The sequence below is a fragment of the Heterodontus francisci genome, chromosome 6 (genome assembly GCF_036365525.1).
Source record: "Heterodontus francisci isolate sHetFra1 chromosome 6, sHetFra1.hap1, whole genome shotgun sequence".
In the NCBI taxonomy this organism is placed as follows: Eukaryota; Metazoa; Chordata; class Chondrichthyes; order Heterodontiformes; family Heterodontidae; genus Heterodontus; species Heterodontus francisci.
The window spans coordinates 97819040-97844743 of NC_090376.1; the positions used below are offsets into that span (position 1 = coordinate 97819040).

The 25704-nt window shown below is 43.6% G+C and overlaps 1 protein-coding gene across 1 annotated transcript in view; it reads right to left on the reverse strand.

Moving 5' to 3' along the window:
• The window catches only part of tdrd3 (tudor domain containing 3), a 193968-nt gene extending 174612 nt beyond the window's left edge, over window positions 1–19356 (reverse strand). The window contains 1 exon segment of the mRNA XM_068034428.1: window positions 19123–19356. Within this exon segment, the coding sequence (XP_067890529.1) occupies window positions 19123–19160 (38 nt within the window). The 5' untranslated portion in view covers window positions 19161–19356.
• Window positions 19357–25704: the final 6348 nt, after the last annotated feature.

A 25704-nucleotide genomic window follows, 5' to 3' on the forward strand; every position in this document is an offset into this window, starting at 1 on the left:
GTGCTGAAAATCATGCGCTTTAAGCTCAATAAATAGAAGCCTTGGGTGACCTGGAGAAGATGCTTACAGAGAAGCCACATATCAAGGTTTATGGATGTCAGGAGTTGACGTTTTGACTGGCGTTTGGATATTGTTTTCAGTTCAGTTAGGGTGTAAACTGTTTTGAAGACAATTGGCGTTTTGCCTGCCAAGGAAAAAAAAGATATCCAGATAACCTTTTCCTCTTCGAAGAAATGCTGCAAAGATCCAGTGTGGGAGAGCTAAAATCCCTGGTGCTGCATCCCTCCTGAGAAGCTAGAAAAACCCGCCAGATTAACTTTCAATGCTGCCTGAAAAAGAACTGCTTTAGAAAAGATCCCAGTGACCTGTCTCTGGAGACCCAGATGCCAGACCAAAAGGAACAACTGACTTCCTTCCATATCTTTCTTTTTTCTTCAAAAATGAGCAAGTATTTGGCCAAAATATCTTTTTGGGTTTTTTTTTTTGTAACAGACCTCTGCAGAGAGAATTTATTTTTTTTCAGTGTGTGTGTGGGGTTGGGGGGGGGGGGGGCGAGGAATTTAAAAAGGGAACGTGCATATTTCAATCTGGGTGTTAATGCTTTGCTTCATTACTGGATAAGTCTTCTTTGATAACGAATAAAATTATCAGTTTATTCAAGAAACCTGGTCGGTGTATTTTATTCTGGGATAAAGAGTAGACTATATGATTGACTATATCAGTAGCTGTGTAAATATTTTTTAAATATATTGAGACTTGTGTATAGTCGAAAAATATAATTGGGGGCTCTGTGCGGGATAACCCAAAATCCAACAACAAGCAATTGTAAGTGGGGTAATAATAATTCAAAGAGGTAAAGGAAAAAACAGGTTCCTTGTGCATTCAAGTTTACACTACTGGAATATCTATCAATTGTTACGACCTTTCTGAGGAAGGAGGATGCATCAGAGTGATTTGAGAAACTTAACCAAGGTTAGACGAAAGGAATTGGCAGCAAGGTTAGTGTTCAGAATTTAAACCAGAAGCAAAGAAAGCAGACATAATTGAGGTAATAGCACACCATTTGTAATTGGAAGAAAAAGGCAAACCAGACAGTAGTGCAGTTGAATCAGTTGCAATTGAAAATAATAAAACTTGAGCAGGAAGAAAAAAAGGATTAAGATTGAACAGGAAAGAGAATTGACAATGAAAAAACCTGAACTTGACAGAAAGCAAAGTGCAAATGTGAGAGCATTACAAAGAGAAAGAGAAGAAAGGGATTTTCAAGTTAAAAGGCTGGAATTAAATCAAAAGAATAGCCATGGCTCCAAGGAAAGTTCTGGTGAGTAAACACCTGACTCCAGCCCAGTGTGGAAAGCTGCTTAAATTTGTACAAGCTCTCCCAAAGTTTGAGGAAAGGGGCGTAGAGGCATTTTTCATTTCTTTTGAATAAAGACAGCCAAACAGATTGCCATGCAGGCCCCCACCTGCCAAGAATGAGGCACATTAATTTCACCACATGGACATTAAATTTCAAAAATTGAAACTGGGAAGAGGAGGCGTGCGACAAGGGGTTGCCAGGTCCCTGGCTGGTAAGAGATTTTTGCATATTAACTGCTGAAACAAAAGAGCTATCCCCTGCTCCAAAACTGGCGTGGTCAAACCAGCAAGTCACATGACTAACCTGCTTGGCAGTCTGGGTTTTTGGTTTCTGAATTGTCCAGTTTTGAACTGAAAGCCAGCAGAAAGCGCCATGCTCCTGGATTGAAAAGACCTCTCCTGTCTGCTCCCATCTCTTTCTCACGGAACTGAATCCACTGAAAACACATGAACCCCAAGGGAGATAAGTCTCCTACAACGATCAAGGTTTTAGAAGGATACTGGACCCCAACATAAAGCAAGATCTACCTACAATCAAGGACTCCAGTGAGCGCTAAGATCCCTAACAAAAACTCTTCAGATATTGCCTCAAACTTTTCCACTGTATTTCTTCTCTTTTCTGAACCTATTTGCATGTGTGTATTGTGTATGCATGCTAGTGTGGGGCACGGTGTGTATCCGTAGGCATTAACCTAATTAGAGTTTAAGTTAAATAAATTTCAACTTTTCTTCTTTGAAACCTAAAAAAGCATGTTTGTGCTGGTTTCTTTGCTTTATAATTGGAAAGCAGTGAAGAAGGATTCACTAAGGGGGAGCTAAAAACACGGTGTGTTTAAAATTAAACCCTGTTACACTAAGACCAGGTGAAAGCCGAAAGGGACCCTTAGACCTCTTTTTCACCTGATCGTAACAAGATGAAGTGGCTGAAGGAACGCTGGACAATGCTTATGCAAAGCTCATGAAATTGATGCCATGCTTTCTGAGGAGGCTTCTGCCGATTAGGTGACAAAAAAGGCTATTCTCGCTGTTTATGAGTTGGTCCCTGAAGCACATAGGCAGAAATTTCGGAACCTCCTGAGACAACCTGGGCAGACTAGTGTCGAATTTGAGAGAGTAAAGCAAATTAATTTTGATCGTTGGTTACGGGCACTAAAGGTAGAGGCCACATAGGAGAATCTCAGAACCAATTCTCCTGGAAGAACTTAAAAATTGACTCCCTCCGTTCATAAGAACCACTGTAGTGAACCAGAATGTTTCAATAGCCAGCGGAAATCAATGATTATGAGCTTGTTTACAAGCCCAACCACTTTGTCCGTCACGATGGCAGAAGGTGGGAGGGCAGAAGGTGGGACAGCTGGGAACACCCCGGCCAGAAAAGATGATTCTGGAAGTGAGTCTGAAAACCTAAAGATTACCATTGTCACAAGGTGGGACATCTTCATGCAGAAGGCTGGAAGTTGCGGGGTAAACCCATAGACCTTATTGGGGTGCACAAGGCCAACGCAGAAAAAGGGGCTCTGACCGAGAGTACGACAGATCAGGCTGGAGCTCTGACTGCAGCTGCACGGCCAAGTACAAAAACAGCTGAATGCGTGGGGGACCTGAACAAGATACTCAAGAGTTATCGGGAAATCTTGTCAAAAGGAAAGTAACTCCTTATTTCTCAAGTGAGGCAGGTAAACCCAAAGTTATACTTCGGGAGAGAGGAGCCATCCAAAGACTTTTGGTGGGGCAAAGCATAACTTTTCCACCAGAGCGCACACTAAATGCCAAGGTTTTATTGAACGGTATCGGCAGGGAGTAGTATATACCCGTATGTTTGTATTGAGTGCATCTGGAGTATGACCTAATGTCTGGAACGGTAATTGTAAGAGTTGTCCATTGTTTGCCTGTAGACGGAGTTCACCTACTCCTGGGGAATGATTTGGCCAGAGCGAAGCTAGTAGCTTCTCCAGTCGTCATGGAAAAACCAAGTTAAAGAGACAGAACAGTTGCAGGAAAAGGTTCCAGGAATTTTTTCCTTCGTGTCTAGTGATCCAAGTAATGGCTAAACAATTGCCATTTTCGAGGTCAAATTGGCACCACAGACAGATAGTCGAATATCTGAAACTTTCTTTGGGGATTTGGATCATCTGAAGGAAATGTTAAATAAGCCTTCTCTGATCAAGGCTCAGCAAGCCGATCCAGAGTTAAAGTGGCACAATCGGCTCTAACTGGAGCTGAGGCGAAGGGAGTTCCAGAAGGCTACTATATTAAAAACAGGATTCTGATGAAGTGGAAACCTCCTCAGACCTGCAAATGAAGAATGGACGGCTGTTCATCAGATAGTCATACCGCCCAAATACCACCGGGAAATATTAAGGATTGCCCATGAAATTCCTATCGCGGGACACATGGGGATCCGGAAGACCAAATCACATATAGGTCGACATTTTTTATGGCCAGGTCTTTCCAAGGACATGGTGCAATTTTGGAAAACATGCCATACGTACCAAATTGTGGGAAAACCACAACCTGCCATAAAACCGGCACCTGTAATTCCCATACCAGTTTTTGGGGAGCCATTTAGTAGGGTGTTGGTAAACTGTGTAGGACCTTTACTGAAAGCAAATGCCGGACACGAATATATACTCACTGCCATGGATATGGCTACTCAGTTCCCAGAGGCCAGTTTCTGGAGAACAATTTCTGCTCAGGTAGCGGCAGAGAAGTAAACCCACTTCTTCACTAGATTGGATTACCGATTGAGATTCAGTTGGATCAAGGTTCCAATTTTATGTCTAAAATTTTCCAGGAAGTTATGAATAATTTGGGTAAAGCACAGTTAATGTCCTCAGCATACCACTCACAGACAAGGGGCTTTAGAAATGTACCATCAGACCCTCAAAACGATGATCAGGGCATACTGTCCCAAAAATCCCCATGATTGGGATAAAGGGCTAGAATTTATTTTGTTTGCCACTAGGGATTCACCTAATGAGTTTACCAGTTTTAGTCCTTTTGAATTAGCGTGTGGACATGAGATAAGAGATCCTCTAAAACTGGTCAAAGAAAAGTTTTTAGAACAGAGGGCCGAATCTCCTGTGCTAGATTATGTATCCATGTTCTGGGAGCCTGCAAAGTGGTTCAGGAACACCTGAAAGCTTACCAAACAACCATGAAGAAATGGGCAGACAAGCATGCCAAGACCTTAACATTTCAACCAGAGGATGAGGTATCAGTATTATTGCCTTTACAGAATGAATCACATGGTTCAGTGGTTCATATAAAGTGGTCAAAAGAATTGGTGAAGTCAATTATTTGATTGATACCCCAGATCGCTAGAAAAAGAATCTGCTGTGTCATACAATATGTTGAAACAATATCATCGCCGGGAGGAGGATAAGCAGGCACAGGTATGTCAGGTAGTAGGGACAGTGCACGATGAAAGGGATAATGAGGATGTCTAGAAATCTAATCGATCTCAATCTTGAACATGCTCAACAACTGATCCTCCATAGCCCTCTGGTGCAGAGAATTCCAAAGATTCACCAACCTCTGAGTGAAGAAATTCCTCATCTCAATCTTAAATGGCCTGCGTCCCGTGGTTCTAGACTACTGGACCTCGACCCTGTCGAGCCCTGTAAGAATGTTCTATGCTTGAATGGGATCAGCTCTTCGTCTTATAAACTCCAGAGAATAAAGGCCCAATCTATTTAATCTTGCCTCAGAGAACAAACAATTCCTCCAATCCAGGAATTAGTTTGGTAAACTTTGTTGCACTCCCTCTATGGCAAGTGTATCTTTCCTTATCTAAAGGAAATGAGGGAACCAGGTGCGATTTTACAACAATTGATGGTAGTTTCATGGTACCTTTCAAATCCAGATTTTAATAGATTAATTCAATTTACTCATCAACTGAATTTAAATTCCACCTGTTGCCCTGGAGGGATTTGAATCCAGGTTCCCAGGACATTAGTCTGCAGCTCTGGATTACATGTCCAGTGACAATACCACTATGCCACTGTCTCCCCTAGCATTCAAATGTTCACCTGGCCAGCCTCCCACCTTGCACTGCCCATAAACCTGATCTCATCCAAAAATCTGCTGCCCATATTCTAACTCGTACTAAGTCCTGTTTACCCACCACTCCTTATGCTTGCAAACGGGCAGTAGCTCCCAGTCCAGAACAGTCTCAATTTTAAAATTTTCATCCTCATTTTCAAACTCCTCCGTAGCTACTCCCCTATCTCTGTAACCTCCTCCAGCCCTACAATCGCCCAAGATACCTACACTCCCTCAATTCTGACCACTTGCACATCCCCAAATTTCTTCACTTCACCTCTGATGTCCTTGCCTTCAGCTGCCTAGGCCCTCAGCTCTGGAATTCCCTCCCCAAAGTTTGTCACTTTGCTACTTATGTCTCTCCTCCTTTAAGATGCTCCTCAAAATCTACCTCTTTGACCAAGCTTTTGATTACCTGTCCTAGTTATCTCATGTAGCTGAGTGTAAAAGCTTGTTTGATAAATGCTCCTGTGAAACACCTTGGGACATTTTTCTATGTTCAAGGTGGTAGATATATGCAAGCTGTTGTTACACCTGCAACCCTCTCATTCTGTGGCACATCATTCATTCTAAGAATGTTTAAAACATTATGGGCAGCTCTTGTTATTTTCTTGATGACTTCCTGAGCATTCTAGGATGCATGCCATCAGCACCATATACCTTAAACGCTTTGAGTGCCAGCAATTTTCTCAGTACTACTTCACCATTATTTGCTTATTTATATTACCCTAACTAATGGGTGCTCTTCAATTCCCATCTCATTCCTTCCGATGAACTCTTCTATGAAAACCAAGGCCAAGTACCCGTATGAAACCTCTGCCATTCTTCCATCATCCATAAGACTTTTTGCAACTATCCTACGATTTCTTAAATTATTCTTCTACTTTTTGGTTTAAAATTCTTCAATATTTTCTTGTACTTTACATGCCAACCTTTCCTCATACATTTCCGTCTTAGTAATCTTTTTTCTTATCCTTCTATATTTAGTTCAATATACCAGTCAAGCTGCCATAGTCTTCAATATGGGTAAGAAGTCTCTGCTGTCTTGCTTATCTCTCTATTTCCCCTTCTGTTTCTATTTCTGCCACCCAACGAATTTTTGCTTCCCGCTTTTCTTCCCCCCTTTTGGATGGGAGATGATGTGATTGGAAAAGTACCCACAAACTGCAACAAGCTGTGAGGATGGTGAATTACAGATTGCAGCTCCCCTCCCATTCCCTCCTCCATCATGCAAGTGTCACGATCCTGTTTTCTTTCTCCTCGGGAAACAGTGCGGTACGCCTTTAAGGTTGTAAAAGATGAGTACTTCTTTAAGGCAGCAAGCTCCGGAGTAAGTGAGCGAAAGTGCATTTTGGTTGCCAGGCATTAACCAGAGAAGGAGAACAGGGCTTCAATATATCTATTTTGACTTTGAAACTGGCAAGCAGAGACACACAGTTGACAGACAGATCCAGCACGTGAAGGAAATAGGAGAGCTCTCCCAAATCAATTTAAACCCAGGGTAGTTTCTCTCTCAAACTTCTAAAAAGCTTCGAGCCAAATTAATTCCTTAAAAAGAAATAACAAATTATTGATCTACTGTATTCAGCGCTGGAAAAAAGAAGAGTTTATCCCACAACTGATGAATTCCCATCTTTGGAAGGATCTTCAGATTCATCAGACCTTGGAAGACTGCAAGTGAACTTGGACTGTGTTGCATCAGAAGACCATTCGTCGGAAGCAAGACTTCATTGCGTTTTTCTAATTTTTTGGGCAGCTCATTAAAAACCAAACTACCGTTAGTGTGAGTATATTGTCATGCAGACCTCAACTGCCAAGAATAAGGCTTATTAATTTCATCATATGAACATTAATTCGAAACTGTTGCTGGAGTGAAGAAATGACTTGTTAGAGATCACCATACATTTGGGCTGGAAGGACATTTGCATACTAAGAGACGCTGCTTGTGGAGACAAAAGACTATTCCCTGCTCCTATTAACCCAAATGGATTTTGATCACCAGACATTGAAGGTGTTAGGAACCACATTCCAGGGACTGCTAAAATAATACAATCCACAAACGCAGAACTGGTTAAGACAGTTAGTCACATGACTGACCTGCTGGCCAACTTGGTTTTTGAAATTGTGCCACCCCAGAAAGGATCAGAGGCAGTTTGCAACTGAAGCTGGAACAAGGAAGCCTCTCTGCTGGCTATCTTTCTCTCTCTCTCTCTCTTTCTCCCAAGCTACCGGACCCACGGAAGACACATAAACCTCGAGAGAGAGAGAGAAAAGACTCCGACATCAAAACAAGTTGAAGCATGAGCTGGGCCCCAAACAGCAGGACTTAATGACTAAAGACTAAAAACTGAACACAAACAACTGTAATTACAACCCAGCTACTGCCTCAAACTTCGCCCCTTTATCCTTTTCTACTCTATCTGCGTGCGTTTTTCGCGCATGCATGCTAGAGTGGTCACATTGCGTATTCATAGTCGTTAACCAGATTAGAGTTTAAGATTAATAAACTTCTACCTTTCTTGTTTAAATCCAAGGAAACCTGTCTGATTTCTTTGCCTTACAATTGGAGAAATGAACAAAGATTCACTGAGAGGGAGCTAAAAAACACTATTTCTAAAATTAAAGCCTGTTACAGTTAAGCCAGGCAAAGGCTGAGAGGGAACCCCTAGACCCCTTCTCACCTGGTCATAACAATATGTATGCGAATGGAGGAGTTAGTTTTTTTTAAACTAAGTTACAAGGTCTTTAGATATTGGTTTATCTTAGTAGTGTTTCAGATTTTAGTTTAATAAATAGTTAGTTTGTTGATATCTTAGGATACCAAGTTTGGTAAGCTTCATTCGGGGGTTACCAGATTGTTTCAATTCGGCTACTGGTTTCTTTGATTTGGAAAGCTTTAAGATATATGATGCGGCCTGTGGAGCGACGGGACTGAATTAACAGTGCGTTGCTTCCACTGCGATCAGAATCATATATTTTGATTGGGGGCTTTGTCCTGAGCGGTCATTAGAACAAGCTTCTCCCAAACACCATTCCTGTTGTATCCTGGACCCCTTTATTTTCCCTTTGCAGATCATACTACTTCCTACCAATCCCTTTACTTCCTTCCACCTGCTCAAGCCCTGCATCAGCACTTCCCTAACACCCCACTGTCCCTCACTTCACTCTTAAGCACCGTCTTTCCATCCGCCCATTCTCAAACAGAAGCGGGGAGATGAAAAGCCTCACTCTTAACCTGTTTCCCCTTTCCTGCTGAAAGGCATCTGGATATCTCTTGTTTTTTGTTACGCTGTGAGGAATGTTAATATCTCTTGCATTTCTGTTCGTAAGTAGAATTTAACTAGTTGTAGCATGGACCAGCAGGTGGGACTCGCCGGGTGGCTGGAATATGGAGGTGGAGGACATCAGGATGAAGTGAGAAGAATTCTGACCGAAGACATCACTGGGGTCCATAATGGACTTATTAAACATAAAAGACAACGCAACTGAACAAGGACCGTCACATACACACACAGACAAGTCAGGACATGCCACTGACGTGGGCTGTTAAAACATCAAACAACCTGTCTACAACCACCCTCATGGACAATGGTCTTTTGAAATATGTGTGAAAGGTTTCCTTCTTGCCTTATCAAGATGCAGATATCACATCCATGGGTGGTGTGCACCTCAGACCCTCCTGCTAAGAGCAGGATATGACCAGACGCAGGTGGTCTTGCTGAGTCAGGGTGGGATTGATAAGGCACTGAAACCCAATCGGATGACCCAATTCAAAACATTACCTTCTATGTTAAGGGGCATAAAGCCACAGCTCACAAGGACCCTGTTGCAGCAGCCAGGAAGCGCGACTTGGTTAGTCACACGAAGTCATGCGGGAGAAGTCGTTCAGCAGAACTGACCACCCGGGAACAAGCTCCTGTACACAGCTCTACTAAGCAGCTGGTGTTTGAAGTATATACTATTGCTAGGTGAGTTAATAAAGGTGTTCCACGTTAAGTGGAAAGTGTATCCAAAGTCTGTTTCATGCGATTGATATTCAGTATGGGGTTAGGACCTTAGACGGAAGTGAGACCCCTTTTTCAATGGCTTACACTGCCTTGCTACCTATTTCTTTCAGAAGCCGTGTTTGCTTTCAAAATTCAACCGAAATACTTTGTTTTTCTATTGAACTACTAATTACATTTGCTAACTTAAAATATAGGGGAGATAATTAGTTAGCTTCACAGTTGAACTGTTTTTGTTTTCCAATTGAACCTGAAGACACTCTCGCTCACACACCACCCTCTTCCTGACCCTCGTGTGTCTCGGTCTCAGCTTAATACACTTAGTTTATCAAAAGGAATAGCTGGTACACGTGTGTAGTCAACACACCATCACAAAAACACAAAAATAATTAGAATTTACCTCCAAGTTTTTGGGGCATGTCTTTTAGCTGAAGACTGAAACTAAGTCTTTTTAAAACAGGGATTTTTTTTTTTTTAAACTCTTTCACGGGATGTGAAAGTTGCTGGCAAAGTCAGCATTTGTTGCCCATGCCAAATTGTACTCAAGGTGGTGGTGGTGAGCCACCTTCTTGAACCCCTGCAGTGCACCCAGTGTAGGTACACCCACAGTGCTGTAAGGAAGGGAGATCCACGTTTTTGATCCAGCGACAGTGAAAGAAAGACGATATAGTTCCAAGTGAGGATGATGTGTGACTTGGAGGGGATCTTACATGGGAACACCGCCATCTGCATCTGGTACCCTTGTCCTTTTAGGCTGTACAAGTTGTGGGTTTGGAAGGAGCCTTGGTACGTTGCTGCAGTGCATCTTGCATTTAATATACACGGCTGAAACAGTGTACTCGTGGCGTAGGGAGCAAATGCTGAAGGTGGTAAGTGGGGTGCCCATCAAGCGGGCTGCTTTGTCCTGACTGCTGTTGAGCTTCGAGTGTTGTTGGAGCTGCACTCATCCAGGCAAGTGGACAGTATTCCATTACACTGCTGACTTGTGCCTTCCAGCTGGTGAACAAGATTTGGGGAGTCAGGAGGTGAGTTAATTGCCACAGAATTTCCAGCCTCTGGCCTACTCTTGCAGCCACAGTATGTGTCTGGCTGGTCCAGTGAAGTTTCTGGTCAATGTCAACTCCCCCAGATACTGATTTGGCACAGTTACAGGCATTTTATCACCGAATACTACAATGCAGGAGGCCAGTCAGTCCATTATGTTTCTTCCAGCTCTTAGGAGCTATCCATTTAGTCCACTCACCATAGCCCTGCAAGCTGTTCCACTTCAACTCTATAGCCAATTCCTTTCTGAAAGTTACTAATAAATCTGCTTCCACCACCCTTTCAGGTAATAGATTCAAGAGCATCATAACTCACTGCATAAAGATATTTTTCATGTTGCCTCTGATTCTTTTGTCAATTATGTTAAATCCATGTCCTCTGGTTGTTGTCCCTTGTATGAAACCCCAGGGCTTCCTGTTCCCCCTTTAAAATTGTCTAATTTAATTTATAATGCCTCTCATTTTCCTCCCAAAATGCTTCACTTCACATTGATGTGAAGGTATTGGAAAGAGTGCAGAAAAAAATCATGAGAATGGGTCCAGGGATGAGGAATTTCAATTATAAAGATAGATTGAAGAAGTTAGGACTATTTTCCTTGGAGAAAAGGCGGCTGAGGGGTGATTTCATAGAGGTATTCAAAATCATGAGGGGCCTGGACAGAGTAGAAAGGGAGAAACTGTTCGCACTCGTGAAAGGAACAAGAGGGTACAGATTTTAACTAATTAGAAAAAGATGCAAAAGCGACGAGAAAAAACTTTTTCACACAGCGAGTGGTTAAGGTCTGGAATGTGGTGAGAGTATGAAGGCAGGTTCAATTGAAGCGTTCAAAAGGGAATTAGATGGTTATCTGAAAAGGAAGAATGTGCAGGGTAACAGGGAAAAGGCAGGGAAATGGCACTGAGTGAATTGCTCATTCAGACAGCCTGTGCAGACTCAATAGGCCGAATGGCCTCCTGCACTGTAACAATTCTGTGATTCACCAATCTGACAGTGTCCTCCACACTGTTTGCAACATTTTCAAGCTTTGTATCATCTGAATATGTCCATCTGGGACATAAATTCATAAAGAACAGTAATCATTGAACCATAGAAAGGTTACGGCACAGAAAGAGGCCATTCAGCCCATCATGTCTGCGCCAACTGAAAAAAAGTCGCCCATTCCAATTCCACCTTCCAGCACATGGTTCGTAGCCTTGCAGGTTACAGCACTTCAGATGCTGGTCCAAGTACCTTTTCAATGAGTTGAGGGTTTCTGCCTCCACCACCGATGCAGACAGCAAATTCCAGACACCCACCACGCTCTGGGTGAAAATGTTTTTCCTCATGTCCCTTCTAATCCTTCTACCAATCACCTTAAATCTGTGCCCGTGGTAACTGACCACTCTGTGAGGGAAACAGGTCCTTCCTGTCAACTCTATCTAGGACCCTCATAATTTTGTACACATGAATTAAGTCACCCCTCAGCCTCCTCTGGTTTAAGGTAAACAACTGAGCCGATCAAATCCTTCCTCAAAGCTGCAATTTTCCAGCCCTGGCAACATTCTTTTAAATCTCCTCTGTTCTCTCTCCAGAGAAATTTTGTCCTTCCTGCCATGTGGTGACCAGAACTGTACGCAATACTCTAGCTGTAGCCTAACCAGTGTTTTATACATTTCCAGCATTAAATCCCTGCTTTTGAATTCTACACCTCGGCCAATAAAGGAAAGCATTCCAAATGCCTTAACTTTATCTACCTGTCCTGTCACCTTCAGAGACCTGTGGACATGCACTCCAAGGTCTCTCACTTCCTCTATCCCTCTCAATATCCTCCCATTTATTGTGTATTCCCTTGCTTAGTTTGCCCTCTACAAATGCATGATCTCACATTTCTCCGGATTGAATTTCATTTACCACTTTTCTACCCACTCAAACAAACCATTGATATCATCCTGGAGTCTACACCTATCCTCTTCACGATCAACTTCACGGCCAATTTTTGTGTCATCTGCAAATTTCCCAATCATGCCTCCCACATTTAAGTTCAAATCATTAATCTATACCACAAACAGCAAGGGACCCTGTGGAACGCCACTGGAAACCGCTTTCCATTCATAAAATCATCTGTCAACCATTACACTTTGGCTCAGTTACAGGAAACAATTTTGGATCCAACTCACCACATTCCCCTATATCCCATGGGCTTTTACTTTGCTGATCAGTCTGCCAGGCAGGACCTTGTCAAATGCCTTACTAAAATCCACGTAAATAATACCCACTACGCTACCCTCATTACTTCCACAAAAAAAAAATCAATTAAGTTGGCAAGACACGACCTTCCCTTAACAAATCCATGCTGACTATCCCTAATTAATCCATACCTTTCTAAGTGGCAGTATATCCTATCTCTCAGAATTGATTCTAATAATTTGCCCACCACCAAGGTCAAACTGACCGGCCTATAATTATTTGGCCTATCCCTCACACTCTTTTTAAACAATGGTACAAAGTTCACAGACCTCCAATCCTCTGGCACCTCGCTTGCATCTAGTGAGGATTTGAAGATGATCCTCAGAGCATTCGCTATTTGCTACCACGCTTCCCTGAACAGGCTGGGATACAATCCATCTGGCCCTGGTGATTTCTCCACTTGCAAGGGTGCCAGAACCTCTAGTACTACCTCTCTCATTATGCTTATCGTAACTAATATTTCACACTCCTTCTCTTCAACTACAATGTCTGCATCATCCCTCTCTTTTGTGAAGAGGGAGTCAAAGTACTCATTAAAACCCTGCCCACATCTCTGCATCCACACACAAGTTCCCTTATACATCTCTGATAGGTCCTACCCTTTCCTTAGTTATCCTCTTGCTGTTAATGTACTGATAAAACATCTTTCGGTTTTTCTTGATTTTACATGTCAATTTTTTTCATGTTCTCGCTTTGCTTTCCTAATTTCTTTTTTTTACTTCATCCCTGCACTTTCTATACTCCTCTCAGCTTTTTAAAGTATTAAGCTTTTTGTGACCGTCATAAGCTTTCTTTTTCTGCTTTATTGTACCCTGCATGCTTCCAGATAACCAGGGGGCTCTAGATTTGGCAGTACCACCCTTTTTCTTTGTCAGGACTGGAATATTGACCCCTGGAAGTCACCATTATGTTCTTCCCTCCAGTTTGATGAAATGTTCACCACTCTCATAACACACTGTGTAATCAAGTTCGCTAAAAGCAAAGAATTTCCATTTATATAACGCATTTCACCTCAGGACATTCCAAGGTATTTTTACAACTAATTAAGTATTTTTCAAGAAAATGCACTATTGTAATGTAGGAAACACAGCAGCCAATTTGCAGACAGCAAGGTTCCAAAAATAGCAATGAGATAATGCTAAGATCATCAGTTTTAGTGATGTTATTTGAGGGACAAATATCAGCCAGCGCACAGAGGAAAAATCTTCTTTGAATCTTGCCTTCAAAAATAGTGACATGGGAACTTTCACATCCACTTGAGCAGGGGGGGCATCAGTTTAACATATCAGAACAGCACCGCCTTGGACAATGCAGCATTCCCTCTGCACTGCACTGAAATGTCAGCCAGGAATACGTACTCTAGACACAGATTAAGTCGTCGAATGTGATTTTATCCATCGTACAAGAAAAAAATAACTAATTAGCCTAGAGTATTATTGTACATTCCTTTAACCGAGCATTCAAGTTTTATTCCAACTTCTTTCAAATCCGGTGTACGACGAAAGGCAAGATGTATCAAATTGGAGTTAAGTATCTGGCAGCTAGCATTGTCCAATAACTAGGACTCTATCAAATTCAGTCAAATTATTCAAATTTCACAGTCATGGCATTTTACGAATCGTGAATTTCATCATTTCATGTATTTAAATCCTAAATTTTATGGCGTTGCAACAAACCATGAAAATGATCGATTTAAAACAAAGGCAAAGGAAATTTCTGGTTTCAAATAACATTCATTGCATCATAAACAACTATTGTAAAAAGCTGACTATAAAGAAGTCACATTCTTTATTCAATGAAGTCAGTGGTTGAATGTGAGCATGGAGCAACCTGTAATGGTCTCTTTCTTCATTCCCTGTCTCTGTGCTGTGAACACCTGCCCATGGCCGTGTCCAAATTTTATAGGAATCGTCAGACAGTGTTGTGCTAGCCTTGCAAGGTAGGGGATCCTGCATTCCACAGAGTTTCAAAACTGCAGCACAGACAAAGTACAATCCTCTTCTTCTACAATGCTTTTGAGCAGAAATCTCCAGCCTGCAGTTCTTGTCAATGTCAGGAATTGCATTAAACATGTTTAAATCCATCAACTGCTATGATAGTTTTCGGACTCCAAGTGGCGCTGAACCGTTGCCCGCTGTGTGATCCAACAAAACATTGCAGCTTAGGCAAAACAGCATACCGCCATCAGCATGCAGAATTTGGCTTCCAAATTCTTGCACTCGATGTGCTGAAGTAATGATTGCGGCCATTTTTGATTTGTTCATTCTGGCATTCTTACTTGGCTGCTAATACTTGAGACTGCGACTCAAAACTGCACCAAAAGTCCTCCCTCATCTCCCAGTGAGTTCAGCCTTGTGTCAATCATTGAAACAAGTTCACAAAATCGCCAATTTCACGGAGAACGAGATTTTGCGGCCCATGACATTTTCCACGGCCATGAATTTGGTCAGACCCTACGAATATCCATTGCAAGATATCATGACATGGGGTGTAACAATATTCACCCCTTGTGACCCAACTCAGATCCTTGTGCCTGTCATGAAGACCCCACCTGCCAAGAATGAGGCATATTAATTTTGTTAGATGAACATTCATTTTAAACTGTTGATGAACTGAACAGATGATTTGTTTAAATAGATGACAGCAGTGGCTGGGAACATTTGCATTCTAAGAGTCAGTTGCCTGGAGAGACAATGGAACTGCGCCCTGATCCAATTAGCCCAAACGGATTTTGATCACCAGACGTTGAACGTGTAACAAGCCAGCATTCCATCCACAACCCTTGCCCCACTGAGGGTGTCTAAGATGGAGAATCCACAAAAAACACAGGAGAGTTTGTTGAAAAAGCTTAGTCACATGACTAATCTGCTGGCCAACATGGAGATTTGAATTGTGCTCACAGGACAGTTTGAAGACAGACTGCAATTTGAAGACAAGGTCTCTCTCTCACGCAAAGACAGGGACGCACAGATGGAAACTAAGCCTCAAGGCAGAAAACCATCGAAACAAGTTTGCAAGTGCACTGGGCCCCAATGAGATGGCAAGATTGAACTGCAAAGACTTTACATCAAACTCAAAAGACAGTAAATGAACTCCAGCTATTGCTTCAAACCTTTCCCCTTGATTCTTTCTCCTTTTCTGTCTCTATCTGCATGTTTATCGCGTGTGCATGCTAGCGTGGCCGCGTTGCGTATTGTGAGTAGATTTAACTGAATTAGAGTTTTAAGGTTAATAGATTTAACCAAGAAAGTTGTAAGTTTTTTTTAAAACTGTCTGTATGATTTCTTTGCCATCACAATTGGAGAGCAGAGAACAAGGATTCACTGAGGGGAAGTTAAATACAGTGTTTTAAAAATTAAACACTGTTACGGTCAAACCAGGAAAAGACTGAGAGGGAACCCCCGGACCCCTTTCTCACCTGGTCCTAACAGTACCTTTTGCCTGCAGAACAGTTAACAAAAAAAGTTTTAATCAGTGGACAAAAACAGCAACAAAGTTGCTTTCTCCTTCACGGACAACACTGCAGACTGGTTGGCTCGCACAGACAGAGTGCAATGTTCACTTTTGCATATGCTTTGTTTATATCATTAATTCTTAAAAAGATGGTTAAATACTTCGCATTGGTAAATGCTTGACAATGACTTCACTAATGTGTACAGTTTTAACTGATCGTTTTAACTTCAACTTTTACTTATTTCCATTTACATCCTCTGAACCTAATTTCCTAATAATCTGGGTTCATTTTATCTGTAATATTTAATATTTTGGTAATTTCAATGACATCCCCTTAAGGATCTTCTTTCTCAAGAGTAAAGTTCAAGCCTTCCCCATTTTAGCTTATCTCCTTTGCACATGGCATCAGTTTCTGTATTCCAAGGCAGGTTTCCGGCCAGGCACTTGTCAAAATCACAAATAGCCTTCTCTGTGACTATAGTAAACAATCCCTTTTCGACCTAGCTACAGTCGTTGACACAGTTGACCACACCAACTTCCTGCAATGCCTCCTCTTCATTGTCCAGCTGGGTGGAACTGCCCTGGTTTCGTTCCATTCTTAGCTAAAGATGGCCAGAGAAACATGTTTCATAGCTTCTCTTCTCACTATCGCATTGTTACCTCTGGCATCTGCAAGGATCTATCCTTGGCCCCCGTCTTCTCACCTACATGCTGCTTATTGGCAATACCATCTGAAATCACATCAAGTTCCATAAACATGCCAATGACACTCAGCTCTATCTCATAACCACCTCCATGGATCCCTCCTCTGTCTGATTTGTCACACTGTTTGTCCAACATCCAATATTCAATAAGCAGAAATTACCAACTAAATATTGGGAAGACAGAAGTCATTGTTTTTGGTCCCTGCCATGAACCCCATGCACTGCTTCCACCTCTGGGAACTGTCTTAAGCTGAGTCAGACCACTCATAACCGTGGTGTTGCATGTGACCCCAAGTGAAGTTTTTGAACACGGAGCCACACCACAATTACCTACTTCCACCTCAGATCCGACCTCAGCTCATCAGCTACTGAAACCATCATCCATGCCTTCGTTACTTCTGGATTTGACAATTCCAATGCTCTCTTGGCTTGCCTCCCATTTTCCAGCCAACATGAACTGGTGCTCATCCAAAAGTCCACTACCCATATCTTAACCCCGTTCACACATTGCTCTGTGCTTGCTGACCTTCACTGGCTCCCAATCTGACAATTTCAAAATCCCCAGCCTTGTTTTCAAATCCCCAGCTATCTCTGTGGCTTCCTCCCAACTAGCCTTCAAAATCTCTGCACTCCTCCAATTCTAGCATCTTGCAGATCCCTGGTTTTAATCATTCCACTGTTGGCAGCCAAACTTGCAGCTGCCTTCGACTTCAACTCTGGAATTTGCTCCCTAAACATCTATCGCTCTTCCCTCTTTTAACATGCTCCTTCAAACCTAACTCTTTAATCAAGCTTTTGGTCACCTGTCTTGATATCTCCTTCTGTGGCTCAGTGTAAAAAATGTTTTTATTGATATGACCACGTTAAATGCGTGATATGAAGCTAAATAGTCTTTGTGATTCCGGCATAAAACCAAAGCTGAACAGCAGACCGCAACCAAAATACAAGGGTCAACCATACAAGACCATCTCTCCATCTAAGACAGCTTCCTATAAAGACTATTGCGACGCCAAACAGAAACAAACAAGTACCCCGATAGCCCAGAGGTCCAACATTATTCCTGCACTATGTTATTGGTATACACTTGTTAAAAAGTCTCAAAAAGAACTGAAAAACATTCATGAAAAACGAGTGCCTGGTCACACCTCTCAGAAATAACACAATGTATTTCACATGCAATTAATGACTTTGAATTCCAATGATCAAAAGGAGAGAGGTGCAGAGGTTCAGGGAGGGAATTTAAGAGCTTTGGAAATTAACAGCAAAGAACTTCCAATTCAATTTTAGATCTTTCATGTCCACCTTATACCAAAGGGTTCAAAGGAGCTTGGTTTAATATCTCACCAAACAGCAGCACTATATGTGCTATGCCAAATGTCCTACGTTTAGGAGCTTAAGTCCTCAATGGGACTTAAATGCACAACCTTATAATTCTCAAGGGGACAGCAGTCTTTGAACCAAGCTGATAGCTACATATCAACCAGGGGATATAGCTTTAGGCTGAGAGGTAGGAGATTTAGGGGGGATTCAAGGGGAATTTTTTTTCACCCAGAGGGTGGTGGGGTTCTGGAACTCACTGCCTGAAAGGGTGGTACAGGCCGAAAACATGACAATTACAAAGTACTCTGATATGAACTTGAAATGCTGTAAACTGCAAGTCGAAAGATCAAGAGCCGCAAAGCGGGATTGGGTTGGATGACTATTTGTCAGCAGGCAGGGACTCAATGGGCTCCTTCCATGTTGAAAATTTCTATGGTTCGATGAAATCCCATATTAGCTACTTCCCCACTAACCACCACGCTCCCCCACACTCCCTCTAAACAAGAATCCCACTTGTCCCATTTATGAGAATTCTCTTACAAGTTCCTATCAACCTATATATGTGGATTCAGCAAGGTCGTAATTGGAGAAACAAGCATCTCAAAATCACTAACATCAATTGTTCATAAGATGTTATGCAAGGGGGGGGGTGCAGAGAAGTGAAACACAGTTGAATATAAAGCAGAGAAGACAAGCCAAATTTACAGTTATCTAACAAAAATAACGCATCGACAATATAAAGTATAAAAGATATTGTGGGAGCATAAAAGACGAATACAAATCTAGAGGATAACACATTTTGGGTGAGGCCTGGTGTACTAATGTGACCAACTACAGCCAACCAAGTAAAAACGGTTGTAACTTGAACATACTAACAGCGGGGCCGCCAAGGGCTGAGTCAGTGCCCGCTCCTCTTCGCCCGCTGCCCCGCTAAGGCCACACGCTGTTTGCCCACACGAGCCACTCACCATCCTTCCTGGGCCAGAGCCAGGCCCGTGTCTGCCATCTTCACTCGGTCGCCCTTCCAACGAACACAACGCGGTCGACGCACAAAAATAAATCAAGCTGCGAATCACGACCACAGCTCCCAAACTCGATATACGCAAACCTCATATTAAAAGCTGACAAACTCGCCGTTCTGCGCTCAGGCCGCAGCTGAGCTCTGCACTGCAACGTCGATCCGCCCTCCTCGCAACCGCGTCACAAGAAGCAGGTGCTAACCGCCACGTCGCGAGCTCTGCCATGATTGACAGTTAGACCAACCAATCGCCATCAAGAGACGCAGTATCCAGCCGTCATTCATAAATTAGCAAGAGTGAACAGAGCGGAGAGGCGGGGCGAGATTGAAACAGGTTCTCGAGAGCGTGGCGTGTTCTCATCAATCGGAAAACGAAAGCTCATGTATTATGATTGGATTTTCTCACGTGCCGATACATTTTCCCCAAAAGTAAAATACAGCAGATGGAATTTTGTTGTCAATATTATGTACAGAAGGGAAAAAAGACCCGAGGTTGGAACATTTCGGTCGCACTTTTCCCTTCAAGAATGTTGTACTGTTTCTTTTCCGTCCCAATGATCTGGCCGACAATTCAGAAAATGAAACAACGATAGAGCTTGCATTTATATTGCGCCTGTGATAACTTCAGGTCGTCCCAAAGGTTTTAAGCCAATGAAATACCTTTGAACTGTAATCACCACAAAGTCCGCACGCAGCAAGCTCCCACAAACATTTTTAAGTGATGTTGGCGGAATCATAGTCATTACGGCACAGAACGAGGCTTTTCGACCCAGATTATTCAGTCAACTCTGAATAGCAATCTAGTCAGTCCCGTTCCCCAGCTCTGTCCCCATGGCCTGCAAGTTTATTTCCCTCAAGTGCCCATCTAATTTCCTTTTGATTACCTCTGCTTCCACCAACCTGGTGCAACATTCCCTGGGTAAAAACGTTTGTCCTCAAATACCTCTGCTTCTTTTGCCCAAAACCCTAAATCTGTGTCACCTCATCATTGTACAATCAGCTAATGGGAACAGCTTTTCTTTGTCTACCCTGTCCAAATCTGCCATAATCTTGTAGACCTCTATCAAATCTCCCCTCTATGTCCTTTGCTCCAAGGAAGAACAACCCCAGCATCTCCTTGAAATTAAAACCCCTCATCCCTCGAACCATTCTGGTAAATCTCCTCTGCACCCTCTCAAGGACCCTTACATCCTTCCTAAAATGTGGGTGACCAGAAATGGACGTAATACTCTAGTTGTGGCCTAGCTTTATAAAGGTTCAGCATAACTTCCCTTCTGTTGTCGTCAATACCGCTATTTAAATAAGAGCATAAGAAATAGGAGCAGGAGTCGGCCATTCAGCACTTCGAGCCTGCTCCGTCATTCAATGAGATCATGGCTGATCGACTTCAACATCATTTTCCTGCACTATCCCTGTATCCCTTGATGTTTTTAATATGTAGAAATCTATCAGTCTCAGTCCTGAACATGCTGCACGTCTGAGCCTCCACAGCCCTCTGTGGCAGAGAATTCCAAAGATTCACCACTCTCTGATTGAAGAAATTCTTCTTCATTTCAGTCCTAAATGGCCTGCCCCTTATTCTACCCAGTCGAGCCCTGTGAGAATTGTGTATGTTTGAATGAGATCACCTCTCATTCTTCTAAACTCCAGAGAATAAAGGCCCAGTCCATTTAATCTTTCCTCATCGGACAATTCTTCCATCCCAGGAATTAGTTTGGTGAAATTTCGTTGCACTCCCCCTATAGATAAGGAGACCAAAACTTCACACAATACTCCAGGTGTGGTTTCACCAAAGCTCTATATGATAGCAGCAAGACTTATTCACACCTATAGTCAAATCCCCTTGTAATAAAGGCCATCATACCATTTGCCTTCTTAATTATTTGCTGTACTTGCATGCTCCTTTTTCCTTTTTGGCTTCCTTGTCTCAAGAGACAATGGGTAAGCGCCTAGAGGTGGTCAGTGGTTTGTGGAGCCGCGCCTGGAGTGGCTATAAAGGCTAATTCTAGAGTGACAGACTCTTCCACAGGCGCTGCAGGTAAAGTTGGCTGTCGGGGCTGTTACACAGTAGGTTCTCTCCTTACACTGCTGTCTCTTTTCCTGCCAGCTGCTGAGTCTCTTCGACTCGCCCCTCTTCAGCCCCACTTTTAACCCACCAGCTCTGGCGATCGCTGGAAACTGGCTCCCATGACTTGTGGTCAATATCGCAAGACTTCATGTCGCCTTTGCAAACGTCTTTAAAGCGGAGACATGGACGACCAGTGGGTCTGATACCAGTGACGAGCTTGCTGTACAATACGTCCTTGGGGATTCTGCCATCTTTCATGCAGCTCACATGGCCAAGCCATCTTAAGCGCCGCTGGCTCAGTAGGGCATACATGCTGGGGATGTTGGCTGCCTCAAGGACTTCTGCGTTGGAGATACAGTCCTGCCACCTGATGCCAAGGATTCTCCGGAAACAGCGAAGATGGAATGCGTTGAGATGCCGCTCTTGGCTGACATACGTTGTCCAGGCCTCGCTGTCGTAGAGCAAGGTATTGAGGACACAGGCTTGAAACACTCGGACTTTTGTGTTCCGTGTTAGTGTGCCATTTTCCCACAACCTCTTGGCCAGTCTGGACATAACAGCAGATGCCTTTCCCATGCGCTTGTTGATTTCTGGATCGAGAGACAGGTTGCTGGTAAAGGGTGAGCCCAGGCAGGTGAACTCTTGAACCACTTCCAGAGCATGGTCGCCGATATTGATGGATGGAGCATTTCTGACATCCTGTCCCATGATGTTCGTTTTCTTGAAACTGTTGGTTCGGCCAAATTCATTGCAGGCAGCCTGTCGATGAGTCTCTGCAGACACTCTTCCGTGTGGGATGTTAATGCAGCATCGTCAGCAAAGAGGAGTTCCCTGATGAGGACTTTCCGTACTTTGGTCTTCGCTCCAAGATGGGCAAGGTTGAACAACCTGCCATTTGATCTTCTGTAGAGGAAAATTCCTTCTTCTGAAGACTTAAACGCATGAGAGAGCAACAGTGAGAAGAAGATCCCAAACAGTGCAGGTGTTTCACACCACTCATGATAGGAAAGGGTCTGATGATGCACCATTATGCTGAATTGTGCCTTTCATATTGTCATGGAATGAGGCGATGATGCTTAGTAGCTTTGGTGGACATCCGATCTTTGCTAGTAGTCTGAAGAGACCACGTGTGCTGATGAGGTCAAAGGCTTTGGTGAGATCTATGAAGGCAACGTAGAAGGGCATCCATTGTTCGCGGCATTTCTCCAGTAGCTGGCGGAGGGAGAACAGTATGTCAATAGTGGATCTCTCTGCTCGAAAGCTGCACTGTGCCTCAGGGTAGACACGCTCACCAAGCTTCTGGAATCTGTTTAAAACGACTCGAGTGAAAGCTTTCCCCACTATGCTGAGCAGGGAGATTCCACGGTAGTTGTTGCAGTCACCGCGGTCACCCTTGTTCTTATAGAGGGTGATGATATTGGCATCGCGCATGTCCTGTGGTACTGCTCCCTCAACCCAGCACAGTTCATGTAGTGCTGAGAGCATAGCTGTCTTGGCATACTTGATTATTTCAGGGGTAATGCCGTCCTTTCCAGGGGCTTCTCCGCTGGCAATGATATATGATAACAGCAAGACTTCTTTACACATACTCAAATCCCCTTGTAATAAAGGCCATCATACCATTTGCCTTCTTAATTACTTGCTGTACTTGCATGTTAGCTTTCACAGAACCACAGAATTGTTGCAGTGCAGAAGGAGGCCATTCAACCCATAGTGTCCGCACTGGCTCTCTGAAAGACCAGTTTCCTCAGTTCCATTCCCCTGCCTTCTCCCTGTAACCCTGCACATTATTCCTTTTCATATAACTGTCTATTTCCCTTTTGAATGCTTCAGTTGAACCTGCCTCCACCACGTTCTCAGGCAGCGCATTCCAGACCTTAACCTTCGCTGTGTGAAAAAGTTTTTCCTCATGTCAGTTTTGCTTCTCTTACCAAATACTTCAAATCTGTGCCCTCTCGTTCTCGATCTTTTCACAAGTGGGAACAGTTTCTCCCTATCTATTCTGTCCAGACCCCTCATGATTTTGAATACCTCTATCAAATTACCTCTCAGCCTTCTATTCTCCAAGGAAAACAGTCCTAACTACTCCAATTTATCTTCATAACTGAAATTCCTCATCCCTGGAACCATTCTCACAAATCTTTTCTGTATTCTTTCCAATGCCCTCACGTCTTTCAGTGACTCATGAACAAGGACACCCAAGTCCCTTTGAACATCAACACTTACCAATCTCTCACCATTTAAGAAATACTCTATATTTCTGATTTCCTGACCAATAACCTCACACTTCTCCACATTGCATTCCATCTGCCAAATTTTTGGCAACTCGCTTAGCCTCTCCAAATCCCCCTGAAGCACCTTTGATCCTCCTCACAACTCACACATCCACCTCATTTTGTGTCATCTGCAAACTTGGAAATATTACATTTAATTATCGCATCCAAATCATTGATATATATTGTGAATAGCTGGGGCCCAAGCACTGATCCTTGCGGTATCCCACTAGTCACAGCCTGCCAACCTGAAAATGACCCATTTATTCCTGCTCTCTGTTTTCTGTCCGTTAACCAGTTCTCAATCTATGCCAGTATATTCGCCCCAATCCCATGTGCTCTAATTTTGTTTACTAACCTCTTGGGCTGAACTTTACTGGCCCCTCGATGCCTCGGGTCACGGCACGGGGGCCGGTAAAATTCTGTGGGAGAGGCCAACCTCGTCCCGTGACATTGAGAAGGGCCTGCCATAAATTACCAGCGGCGGGGGGGACCGAGGTGCAGCCCCCCGCCGCATGGCAGCGGCAGCCCAATTACAATATGTTAAACGGTACTTACCTCTGCAGATTACATAGCCCACTGCCTCTCCATGGACACCTCCGATTTTTCGCTGAACGGGCAGCTGTCATGTGCCGTCCCGTTCACAATTTGAAAAGCTGGCAGGTCCTCAGAGGCAGAAGGTTTTTCAACAGAAGGTAAGTTCCATTTTCAGGGCTCTCACTCTGCATTCTTAAAGGGACGGGGTCTGGAATTTGGAGGGAAAGCTGTGCTGGCATGAATGGAGGTACTGTGTACCCTCCCTCCGTAAACAGTGTACGCTCTGTGTTTGTGAAGCAGCAATGACACACTTGGCACCCTGTGTGTGGGGAGGGTGCCAAAAAGCATTAAGGTTATATGGATGGTGGGGGCAATCGATTCAGCTGGTGGGAGCTTGATGTGGTCATGCTGTGCCACCCTGAGTGTTGGCCAAGATGGGCAATGCAATGGCATGCTACATAGTTGATCCAGGAAAGCAGCTGATGTACCTGTCAACACCAATCCCTGCCCTGTTAGGAACCTTCGAATACATGAAGGGTTCAACTTTATTTATCACATGGAAATAGGTATGGCTCATCTTACATTGTGTGATCCTCTACTCGTGAGGATCCGTAGGTGCCAGAGTAAATATCAACAGGCAGGTGCGATCCAGGTAGAGGCCCCCAGTTGTGAGCAGCAGCCCCCAAGGGGAGCTTACCATTACGATTGCTGCGTATCTACAGGCCCCACATAACATGCCATCGGATGTCAGAGCACCTGTGTCAGAGGTGATTTCACATGTAGAGAGGGTGGTGACATGTCTCTGTGCCCTGCTCAAGGATGACCTGCAGCCCATGGGGTCTGGTGAACACCCCAAGCCTTTGTTCCTCATAGTGGCAGCAATTCTCAAGCCTGACGCCTCTGCAGCTTTTTAGGGGCCCACCAGAGCCCTTTGTAGGGTCACACAATCAGCAGTGCACTGCTGCATCAGGGATGTCACCAGTGCCCTGCACCGGAGGGCCAGTGAGTATGTCTGCTTCAGGATGGACTCTCACAGCCAGGCCCAGAGGGCCATTGGTTCTGGCACCATTGCCGGAGAACCATAGGCGAGAATGTTCATAGACTGCACTCATGTGGCCATCAGTGGGTGGGATGTCCACCTGGCTGCAATTCTAAGGCACATAAAAGCAAACTGTTCATTGCCTTGATGGTTCAGCTGACTATTAGCAGAGGGCTGAATTGGAGCACTCAGCTGATGTCATATTTTGAAAAGCTGCAGTGACATGGATCTCATAAACCCAATTTGTCTACTACCACGGGAAGAAGAGCAGAGGGAGCGACTATGGTGGGATCTTTTCCCTCAACTCATGATACCAGAATGTCAGCAACAGGCAGAAGAAGGTGAGGATGATAACATCCAGGATGTTATTGGCATTATCGAAGACGGGCACTGGCACATCATCGCATCCTCAAAATGAGGACATACTACCTTCCAATGTCAGAGAGGCAATGCCACAGATGCCTAAGGATGTCATGTGAAATGGTCACAGAAATTTGTGCGGTCCTGCAGCATAACCTGCAACCACTTGGGTTTGGTGGAAATCCCGTGCCAGTTGCCTTTAAGGTGACAGCTGCACTCAATGTTTTTGATAGTGGGCCCTTCCAAGAATCAACA